The sequence below is a fragment of the Thamnophis sirtalis genome, unplaced genomic scaffold (assembly GCF_051295495.1).
Source record: "Thamnophis sirtalis isolate CommonGarterSnake01/CBP01778 unplaced genomic scaffold, rThaSir2_p1.2 scaffold_1, whole genome shotgun sequence".
Lineage (NCBI taxonomy): Eukaryota > Metazoa > Chordata > Lepidosauria > Squamata > Natricidae > Thamnophis > Thamnophis sirtalis.
Window position 1 is genome coordinate 151,524,673 of NW_028261381.1, and position 12,076 is coordinate 151,536,748.

At 36.1% G+C, this 12,076-nt stretch overlaps 1 protein-coding gene across 6 annotated transcripts in view; it reads right to left on the reverse strand.

The window, feature by feature from the left end:
• Positions 1–11,518, reverse strand: part of ARID4A (AT-rich interaction domain 4A) — a 51,230-nt gene extending 39,712 nt beyond the window's left edge. Inside the window, exons 1-7 of one of the 6 annotated variants that reach the window (XM_087727917.1) lie at positions 11,234–11,518; positions 9,902–9,972; positions 9,717–9,814; positions 9,566–9,633; positions 8,026–8,136; positions 6,661–6,726; positions 5,690–5,780 (exon numbers count right to left, since the gene is read on the reverse strand). In XM_087727917.1, coding sequence (XP_087584043.1) covers positions 5,690–5,780; positions 6,661–6,726; positions 8,026–8,136; positions 9,566–9,571 — 274 coding nt within the window. In that variant the 5' untranslated portion in view covers positions 9,572–9,633; positions 9,717–9,814; positions 9,902–9,972; positions 11,234–11,518. Of the gene's footprint in view, positions 1–5,689; positions 5,781–6,660; positions 6,727–8,025; positions 8,137–9,565; positions 9,634–9,716; positions 10,228–11,233 lie in introns of those variants that run through there. The other 5 variants (XM_014056697.2, XM_014056698.2, XM_087727897.1 and 2 more) reach the window with 5 other exon arrangements.
• Positions 11,519–12,076: the final 558 nt, after the last annotated feature.

The following is a 12,076-nucleotide window of genomic DNA, read 5'->3' on the forward strand; positions in this document are numbered from 1 at the left end:
GAATCAAAATTGAAGACATCTGGATTTCAAGAGCCATTATTCTAATCCTGATCATATTCTGTAATACGTTTACATACCCTTTGTGAAAGTTTGACTAACAAAGAGCAGCCTTCCTAAAGCAGATGTTTCACAGTATTCTTAAAACAACACAGGACACTCGGTTGAGGCAGATAATAGTAAAACTAACAAGATAAATATGTGACCTTGCATACATGCAGCGGTGAGCATTTTCTATATGTTCTTCTCATACCGATGAACAGTGCTGCTGCATTTTGTATGCAAGATTTTTTTTAAAAAAAGGTGGAATATGATACAATCCTAATCCCTATTGCTTAATGGGAAAGGGAACAGAATACAAACTATATCTTTCTGCTATATACAGTAAATAACTTTTGCTCCTTTCCCTTTTTAATTTTTGCATGCCTTTGCCACTGAATGTTATTAATTGTTCAAAAAGAATACATAAATAAATCCAGAGCTTTTATTTGTTTCATAAACATAGACATCCAACCTATAAACTCCAGTGTGAAAAAGTAGAGCCGAGGTGGCGCAGTGGTTAAATGCAGCACTGCAGGCTACTTCAGCTGACTGCAGTTCTGCAGTTCAAATCTCACTGGCTCAGGGTTGACTCAGCCTTCCATCCTTCCGAGGTGGGTAAAATGAGGACCCGGATTGTTGTTGGGGGCAATATGCTGACTCTGTAAACCGCTTAGAGAGGGCTGAAAGCTGAAAGTCTAACTGCTAACTGCTAAAAGTAATTATTCTTTTAAATTTAATAAATGGCTGCATCACTTTTACATGCAATAATTGAAATCAAACATCCTGTAGCTCATGATCAATCTCTCCCATTACTGTGCAAGAGCTTTGGCCCATTCCTCAACTAACCAACTCCAACTAAATAGCACTTAATACTTTCTTAACATAAACTGTTTAATTCAGATTTTTTATATTAAAAATGTTTATGGTATTTAGCTCCTGACTTTACCTTAGCCATTCATAAACAGGGAAAATGTTCTTCTATCTCCTCTCTAAATGAGTTGTCTGAACTTTTGGGAATGGGAGCAAGGACAATTATTCTTTCATACAGGTGTATCATAAATTAGATGACTTTATGAAATAAATGGCACAAATACCAAGCTTTAAGGATTTTTTTCCCACAAACCCTCCACATGACCCACAGGAAGCACTGCTAATATTCAGTGTCAAAGATATACTGGAACTCAAAAGTCTGAAAGAGGATTCATATATTTATGATTAGTTCCATAGAGCCTTCCTTTTATTGCCACCTTCTAGCATAAGCCGTTGGCCATAAATTCATCAGAGTTACATAATAACACCTTCTAGTAAGAAGGCATGAGCACACTGGGAAAAGAGGAAACTAATGTTTTCTAAAATATATCGAATTTCTACTTATTCTTTCAGTTAAATATTTCTTCCTGTTTTAAATCTCCTTAATTAAAGTCATCCTGAGCATGTCCTTTTTCAAGAACATACGATCAAGAAACTATGAAAACAAGGATACCAGAAACCAGAACTATGTGACCAGTGTACTCCTGTTTTGTTATCTTACAACGTTATAGTGCTCATACAAACATTTGTAGTTTCTTAGCAATAAATATATTTAAATTAAAGTATGTATGTTTAATAATGTGGTTGATATTTCACAATTACTGCACAAATTTATCAAGACACATGGTAGCTCAAATTGTCTGAATTTACTGTATACTGTCCAAAGTCACAGTTTGAGCTGGGCAGCCTAGCCAGTAAGTAACTAAGTCAGTAAATAAACACCGGTAAATAAGTATTCAAAGTAAAAGTAAAGTGTGAAGCACTGGAAAATAAAAGATAGAGAAGAACTAGAAACAACTGATCCTTTTCTTTCCAGATATTAAATTTTTATTAATTGAACCATGCAAAACATTTAAAAAGATGCATAATATTCATGAGCAAAATGCACCTACTTTTAAATAGTTATTAATTTTTTGCAAGGCTCGCCTGGCTACTTCAAAAGTTGTTCCCAACTATAAATGTTCATATGTACAGACAACAATACTCCTGGGATTGTCAACAATACAAGTAACTGCGCATGCACACTCACTAGGAGTCAGCATTACAATGATACACTATTTTGCCAAAAGTATTCGCTCAACCATCCACATAATCAGAAACAGTTGTGAGCGAATACTTTTGACAATATAGTGTACCTTGGTACTTAATTGCTTTAAAACTCATCTGATTTTGTACTCAGTGCATTTTGGTGTGAAAATTTTGTCCCAGTAGTCATTTGTTTGATACTCAATACACAGCTAGAACTTGTCAACGTCGATTGCCTTGTGACTCACTACATTATTCCTGATGGGAAAAAATTGTCTGGTACTCATCATTTTTCATATGCACTGCACCTCGTGGAACCAATTAACGATGAGTACCAAGGTACCACTGTAAATAGGTTCTGAAGTAACTATGCTAGCTTGTAAAATATGTGGCTGCTTTACTGATAGGAAGAAAAGTTCTTTGTGCCTAAAGGAAGATGAAGAAACCTCTCTATTCAAAACTTGCCCACCTCTCATTATTAAAGACTCCAGTCATGTCCCTACAGAAAGCTCCAGGCAGATCTCAAGTTTATTTCACCTTTGAAGAAGTGCTGTGAAGTATAATAGGTTGCAAGCTTAGATTGGACACTGAACTTAATGATCTACTCAATCTCCTAAACCAAGACGCCATCTACTGTGAGGTAAGATGCCAACCTCTCTGAAACCATGTTTCTGTTGCAAAAACCCCATTTCCTACAAATGCAATTAAGGCTGTATTCTGTATTCTGATAATTCTAATCAGAATTAGAATCAGTATTACAATCAGGTTGTAAAATATCACATGGACAAAAAATTATTCTGTCTGATAATACAAGTTCATGCTTTTGTCAATTCTATCATCTTTTCAGAGTTGCAATTGCATATATGCTAAAATAATAGTAAGCACTATACATACTGTATATGCTAAACATATAGAATTATGTAGCCCAAGAAATATGGAGGTTTTTTGGTAATGTTGTAAAGTTCAAATGTAAGCTGCATCCAATAATGAACATGAATGTACTGATCCACATTGTTTTTATGCACCTATATTCACAGACCAAACTGCTATCTTCATATAATCTATTCTCCTTGTCTTAAAATACAACCCCATGTACATAATCCATAGAGTAAATTCTACGGAGCTCAGAAAGGCTTATCTCTAAATAGGATTATACATCTTTTTTAATTAGTCTCTAAATCCCTGTAACAATATCTGCTATGAGAAGTTTTACAGCAAAGTGAAAGAAAGATAAGAATAGACTAGAAGAAATAGTGCAAGTGAAGAAAAAGAGGATCATAAATACAGTAATAATAAATGGAGAAATGAAAAAAGAAGCATGTAAAAATTAGCAGAAAACGGTGGAGGCATAGCTTTTGGCATGACATACTGCCCACTGGTTTATTGCTGGCCTTCAGTATGTTGCTTGATTTAATCAAGAAATTAGAACATATCCCTTGCTTGTCTCCCACCCCCTGGCCTCATTGGCTTAGTAGCAAAATTCTACCAATTGGTTGTAAGAAACTTTAATTACCACTCCCTTGAGCAAAAAAGATACATAGCATTTAGCTATGGGGATGTAAGGAGCAAATATCATTACAAATATGACAAACCAGAATCAAGCAGATGCCTCAGTGCTACAGTACAACAAATTTTACAAATTCAAGTTTTCATCTGAAAGCCAAATTTAATTTTTACTTATACAATCAAAAAGGCTAAATTTGAGTATCTCCATAGTGCCATCCATGACATTTGCATTGAACAGTTTTAGAAGGTTTGTTGTATTTTTCCAGGAATCAATATCAGTTAAAATGCAGTTTACTAAGTATGTAGAAAGCGAAGTGAAAGATGAAAATTACAGATAAAGTATTCATAGAATAGGAAAACTGTTTTACAAGTTGCTGATTGATAGTTACATGGGTTTAGAACAAAAGCAGCATTTAACTTGAAAGCTAATCAAAAACTCTTAAAAATTTTGTCATGCTATTGCCTATAAAATGGTCTACAGTCAGCAATGGTCCCATACAATTAAAACTGTCTAACAATCAGCCATATCACTGCTCCATTTAACACAGTGTTTCCTACTAAAATGCCAACTATCTCTGTCTATTGATAATACTATCTAGGAGGGGGGGGGGGAATCCACTTGAAAGCAAATCAGTCTCCATTCCCCCAGTCAAAGTACTGTGCTGTTAAAATGGGAAGTTCCTACTAGAATCACTAAAGATACATTAATAATCTCAGATTAATTTTAACAATCTTATTCCTATTTTTGTAAAGAGTGCATATATATTAAATTCAGAATACTTTTTTTTCAGCGAGATAACAAAAACATGCCTAAGATAGAATTATTAGTAAAAAGATTGGATTGTGAATTTTCTCCAAAGAAAATGTGCATGATAATGTTTGTGATCAGTGATTGCTCTATTCTCTTATATTATTAAAAATATCAAGAAATTATTCCATGTAAATACTTGTACAATGCTGATTTCCATAATTTATTAATATTTACAATGTAGGCTTCTGAAATAATTTCTGTAGGGTTGTACTATGAAGCCAAAGAGATCAAAACTTCACATATTCAACAACAAACAATTGTGAAAGCAATTCTTATGTATCAAAGGATAAATGTTTAATTTGAAATGTTTAGAAATATACATAGTTACTGAAAACCATAACCAAATGTATCACTTCTTTTGATTCTAAAGTATCAGTATAAAAAAAACCAAAAAAATAATTAAAAGATATTTTTTGAATGTTTGCATGTTTTGTCTGATATTTATCAGTTTCGCATTATCATAATATTTCACAAACAAAATCTTCCAAGAAATATATAATTTTTTTTGAAAAAAAGATGAACACTTTTGCATTGAAACATGTTGAAACTATTCCTTTAAATTTTCAATTTTTATATGCTGCAAAAAGTGTATTTACAAATGGCCTAAATGACAGCACAAGAATTTGCATTTAGAAAACAAGCAGAAGTTAATGATAGAATCACTGTGTCCATTATAAATATTTTGTGTATATTAAATAAGTTTTAAATAATAGGTTTATTAGATTCAGAAAGTAATTTTAATGTATATGGTTAATAAATGGAGTTTAATGCAATATTAACAGTAGACACATAAAATCTATCATACCATTTCCCCTTCAGACTATTCCCAATACAGAATTATTTTCCAGAAAACCACCAGTTCATTCCCAGAAAAAGTTCCCCCCAAAATAGAGTACTTCAGTTTTTCCTTCAATATTCCATGACCACCAGTAAAAGTAGGTGTTATATACATTCTTATTTTTCAATTATTGATGCTGGAGCTTTCAAATTTAATGAAAGATTTGAGCCTTGCCTCTTTTGTCCAAAGCATTTTTAGATAGCACCACTTATTCTCCTGAAATTAAATGTTTTAAACAAACCCAAAATCCTCTTTCTCAAATATATTACTGCACCATATTTGACCATTTTCAATTCACAGATAATGTCTCTGAGTAAACATAAAAAGTAGGCAATTGCTCATGAGAAAATAAGATGTGCAGTATGGAGAGGAATTCAAATATATCTTGGTGCAAGAAAATTAGTCTTTAGTAATAAAAAGTAAATTAAAATAATACTTACCCACGGTATACCAGCTAGCATCTGTCAATTTACTGATGATAGCTTCTTGAAAGGTTCCATCAGGCATCTTGGTTTCAACAACTGCACCAGCCTAAAATGATGGTGTTTATATTTAATGTACTATTGCAGATTTCTTTTTTATTTACATCAGTAAAGTATTTCACTAGCAAAGTGGGAATTCTAGAACACTGTATTTTCTTCATGTGAAAACTATATACAGGACAGGAAGCACAGCCAAACAGAACATGGCAAAACAGAGGGGATCCAGGTTAGCAAAGAAGTGAAACAAAGCTGCATGCTTTCTCCTTATTTATTCAACAAATATACTGAAAATATATCAAAGGAACCTAGATTTTTTTAAAAATGGACATAATTTGAAAACTTGGAGAAAGAAACATAAATAACCTGTGCTATGTTAATAACACTGGTTTGATTGCTGGAAATACAAATGACCTGAAAGCTTTAGTAATGGCAGTATTAATTGATCTTGCATCTACACTTGAATCAGTCCAGTGAGTTAATCCCATATATTACCTTATTTTCTCATAGCACTTTCAAATTGACTCCCAACAGTAAAATTAGATCAGTAGACAGCAACAGCATTAAAAAATAACACCTCAAATCCTTAGTCCAAAGAATGTTAGCTGAATTTAAAACTTTTGATTTCAGTACAGCTGTGAAATATAAATATACTATCAAAACTGAAGCTATATTATTGAATTTAGAAATTAATTGTCTCCTGAATGAAATTGTTACATGAATATGTGCAGCTAAATAAATTCTAATATTTTTAATATTGGTAATTTCTTTCCTGTTACTAAAATAGTTAGTGATACTCTCTTTTACAACATCTGAATGAAAAACACATGCATATTTCTTGGAGCCAATACCAAATCAGGTTTTTTTTCAGTCACCCTATATAATTTTTAAAATCTTATCAGTAAAAGTGAAGAAAGATGTTATACACATACCCTCAAAGGTCCTTTCACCTGATCATCTTGCACCAATTGTGTTGAATTGTCTTGCTTTAAGATCACCTAAATATTTTGAAAGAAATTTCAAAGAATTATATTTGTACAATATTTAAAAATTATATGCATCATTTAAACTTGCTGAAACCTAGCCTAAATCTGGTCACAGGACATTCCCAAAGAAGAAAAGGGAAATGACCATCATTGCAGGCTAAAGTTAGTGAAAATAATTTCATCTTTTTCAACAGGAGATTTCAAGCACATAGGTCTATTTAAGAAATGCAATTTACCACGAGAAGAGAAAAAACAGACTCCCTCCAGCTTTACCACTGTACAACTTAGTATTTCCTTACAAATAAGAGAATCTTATAGTGTATGTCAACCTTTGTAAAAAATAAACTTTAATCTATCATTGGAGCTTAAGTAGATTGTATTTAATAGTTTGCCAAACTATCAAATAAGTGAAAAAACACTTCACTTATCAGAATGCTTATCAAATAAGTGAGAAAATATGTTACATTCTTAACCAAAATTTGTCAAGTTCAGCTATATTGCATAAATTGTTTGCCAAACTAACAGAGCAAACTATAAGCTTTTATCAAAAGTAATGTTCGTGAATTTAACGAGGCTGACTTAAAGGTATATGAACATAAATTTTTAATTTAAAATTAATCTAAATCAGGTAACACTTTGGCAGACCATCATTAAAAACCTCATATTTAATACAAGTGGGCTATTAATTCAGATATTCTTTCCTATGAAATGACTGAACAAGTGAAACAACTGGGCCTTTCATTCTTTATTTTGAGTAAAATTGCATCAATTATACACATTAACGAACTAGGAATTCTGAATCCGCACAATGTTTATAAATTTATAATACATAGGGAATTACATTTATAACTTCAAGGTAACTTATATCAGTTTTACAAAATTTTCTAATTCTTTGTAACAAACAAATTAATATTAAATATCAATAGTCAGCTTCAGTCTAATTCAGTCAGGAAAAGCTTTAGGGGGAAATTCAATACTCAAGTTTTGTACATGCAACTTATCAACTGAGGTATTGGATGGAAGTGACAATTCATGCAACAGAAATGTAATGAGCTATTCTGTATCTTGGTAAACCTGTATCTGCATGGAGGGTCTTCATTAGGTGAATAATTATCAGGAGAGCACATTCTTTGTATGTTCAGTTAATAGTTTCTCAGAGAAAATAATACGGTGAAAACATGGCTGCCATGAAAATCTATTGGCAGTTAAACTAGACAAAACACATCTAGATAAATTTATTGCAGAATTTGCACAAGGAAGATTAGAATGTTCCTTAATGGTCTTTAAATTCTTGTTAGCATTTCTTCTTACCTTAACTTTCACTAGTCTTTTCACTGTCTTAATTTTTGCCTCACAGAATGCACCCCGATATTTGGCACTGACATCAGTTCCCACTGTTAGGTAGGCAGGCTCATCTGCTGCCTGAAGAAAAAGTAGAAAGATCAATAAAAACAAAGCTGAACTGACAGAAGAGTTTAGATATGCTTCTCAGATTTCAGCACTGTTACTCCAGTTTTATCATAACTAACAGAGTACATCAAAAGGCCTACATTTTATGTTTATATCTCCCAAACAAAGCACACAGCACTACCTATGTCATAATTTGTAATAAAGTAATGTTAAAAATGACTAGTATAGTAACTCGTACAAAAGAAAGTCCCACTTCTTAAGACTATGTACATTTACACAGGACTGCAATCTTGATCCTACAGTCCGGATGGAAGTCATTAAAACATGTCTAATGAATGAATGGCATACTGTTAAAAAACAAATAGTAACTTTTATACCACATTAACAAATGTTCTGCCAGAAATTTTAAACACTGACTACTATTTTCACTTTAAGAAAACCAATACACCTGTCTTCTTCAACTGTATATGTTAAATTATAACAACTCCAAACCCATATCAGTCAAAATAGACAAGTAACAGAAAAACAAAGAATTTGTTAATTATGAGCATAAACAGAGTCTTACTTCTCTCTCCAACCCAACATGAAAAGTATATATTCAAAATACTGGAGAAATTATTTTTCTACTTCTATAAGCAAATAATCTACAGCAGATTGGCTTTGACATTGTTTGGCATTCTGGAAAGAACTGAAGACATGGCTTTGTAATTTTGCCTGTGGATCACGTGAATATGGTGTAGAGCCGGCAAACTAACTGAAATGTTAGTGAAATTAACTGTGCTCTCTTAGTGACTACTCTTTTTTTAAAAAAAGTTTTCATTGTTTTTAATAGTTTTCGTTGTTGTTTATTTGGTTATTTTTGTATTGATTCAATGAAAACACAATTTTAATATTGTAAGATACCCAGTAAGATAGACAGCTACACAAACTTAATAAATGATAAAAAGTTCAGCCCGGCTACTGATTTTATTACTAAATGTGCAATTTGTAAATAGAGCAAAATTTGTACACTTCAAAGATGAATGCAGAAATACAGAAAAACAAGTGCAATGAACTAAAGTCCAACATGTTTCTGCATTCTTAAATTTTAATTGCTTTAATCAAGTGTAGACATTTCCTTTAATTATTTTTTATCTTACAAGGGGAATGAAGGTTTTGTTTTCTAGGTTTTAGGACCCATTTTCCCAGGTACAACTTATCTACTAATTTCTGAGAACAAACTTCAGAGAAAAGACTCTGATGTCCAATATGAAAGAGTCTACTACTTGATTTTGCAAGTTTTGACAGCTCAGTGTTTGACAGCACAGTAACTCAGGATGTGTATGGAATACAATGACATCCTTTTCATGTTTTTGTTTTAAAGTAAGCAAAATATTACATCCCCAAGTGGCAAATAAAGAGGAAAGCTTTCCCACACTCCAAAACAGAGATGTAGATTTACCTTCATATTTGAAGGTTATTTGAGGGATTCCAGCTCAAAGCGTTTTGTGTACCACAGTTGAAGAAAATCTGGAAGCAAAGGGAAAAAGATTACTGTTATCAGCTTCATCAACTTTAAAGAAATATCAATGACCTCTGAATAAGAGAATCACCTAGGAAAACTGTGGTCAGTCATTAAAAAAACTGACTTTTGGTGCTATAAACAGCAATCTGTAAAAGTCTAGAATGTTCATGTCAGCATAGCTTGCATCTGAAAAATAAGAAAAAAGGGCTGTAAAGAATTACGTAGGTCTTTTTCAGTTCTGTTAGAAGAGGAATGGATGGTACTACATTCAACCTTAGTTTCCTCTTGCTCATCTCCACTTCCTTTGCATCAGTCATCACTGTTGCTCCCTCTTTCTTTGCAACCTGTTAGAAAAATAAAGGAACTCCATATACATGCAAAATATAAATAATACGGGAGAGATTTCTCAGGTAACAGGTGAAAAAATACACCTATTGCACCTGTCATTGTCCATGTCTGAATCTGAAACCAAGATATTAGCTATGCAAATACAGATTAAGGTCACAGGCCAGTCTACTATACAGGTAAACTTTCAAATGATTTCTAATCATATTTAGTCAAAAGTATATATGGAGTGGGAGTTATTATCACATTTACACAGGACTGCAGCACTCTTTCAAAGTGCTGCCTCCTCTCAATGTGTGATAATAATCTAAACACTTTAAAAAGTCTCCCATTCCTTTCTGGTAGTAACAGCCTCCCTCAAATGATTCAAGGCCTTTCCCACCAGTTCCCCATATGGTGTTGTCTAGTTGTCTAGGACTCTTTCCTATAAAACATAAATTTCATGTGCCATTTTCCAAAAGTGTATCTCTTCCTCCATTACAGTACATTTGTTTTTACTTTATTCTGTTCTCACCACAGAAGGAAATGTCCCCTCCATCCCACAAACCCCAGGTCTCTTCCTCGAACCACAAAAATTCAGCATCCTGTACAACAGGCTCCCAAGAAGCAACTCCTTCAGTTTGCCCTCGAGGCCTCTCCTGCCCCCACCTCAAAAAAAGCAACTCATGGAAGCCACCCGTCCCACTTTCTGACTGTAAATGGTGGGGGTGAGAAGAGGGCCCGAGTGAAAGAGGAAGGAGTGGAAGGAGGGCTAAGTAGGGGAGTAAAACGGACACAGAAGAGGAAGGCTAACAGGGCAGACTGAAGGTGGAGGGGAAGGAAACCTGTGAAGAAAGCCAAAGGCAGCCCCCACAACCAAGTGAAGCCAGCCTGGGTATGAGATCCGAGGAGGAGGCAGATGAGAGAAGCAACATCCCACCCGGACCATCTTCTAAGTGAGGAAAGAGAAAGACCGGACTAGTTTATTCCCAAAAAGGGCAAAAGCATACATCACGCCTCCCCACCCCCACATTTCACCCCCTCCCTCGCGGTTGACCCCCCCCCCTTTCCACCGTCCTCAACCAACCTTCCAAGCCGAGGAAGAGGAATTGCATCCGGACCTTCCCTTCCCTTTTCCCCGAGTAATTGCGAGTCCGTCTCCTTGGCCGCCCCCGAACTGAGTTCCCGGCCCGGCCCCCCTCTCAACTCCACGGTTTCACTCCCAGTCCCCTCCCCTTCCCCCCCCCCCGGCACCCGCTTGCAAGCCCCTCTCAAACTCACTGCCGAGTGCAGTCCACGGCGGCAGGTCCCCTCGCCCGGCGTAGAGCGCGGGCAGCCCGGCCGAAGTCCGACCCCCACCAGGAACAAGCCGCGACAGCAGCGGCCAAAGAGGAGGAGGAGGGCGACAACGACGACAGCAGCAGCGGCAGCGGCAGCAATAGGGGCTGTCCCGCCTTGCTCCGCCTTCTTCTTCTTCTCCGCCCCCCTCGGCCAGCCCGAGCTCGGCGGCTCCCACTCACTGACGGACCGAGTGTCACTCTTTTCAGCCCAGCGCTGTTCTCTCACCACCCAAATAACAAGCTGTTGAGCAGTAGGGGCGCTGCGGGCTCTCTCATTGGCTCCTCCCCTCGCGCGCCCCCCTCCGCACGCTTGACGCTCGAGGGGGGCTTGCCCCTCCCTCATTGGGCGCTTCGCTTGCCTCCCGCCTTTCATTGGACTGCGGAAGAGCTTCTTTGAGACGACGATTGGGCGAACGGGCAGGCTTTTTTTTTAAAGAGAGCGAAAAGGGGAAGAGACTTCTTATTGGCTCAAATCGTAGAGAGAGCCCGGCCTTGTTGAAAGCCCGGACTTTAAAAGGGAGTGAAGTCAAAGCTTCCATCGGTCCCTCCCTTCGTTACTTTGCCTCTGATTGGAAACAAGCGAGTTTTTTATCCCCCTAAGCATCCGGATGGGAAGCCTCGGACGACTGGATTGGTGGAAGCCCGGCGGGGCCGGAAGCTACGACGGAAATAAGGGGAGGGAGAAGAACGGAACTTGATTGGTTTGTTGGTTTTTCGTGAAAACGGAAAGGGGAGGGGGGAAACTAGGGAACAGCGGTGACGAACGAAGGCAACCGCACTCCTG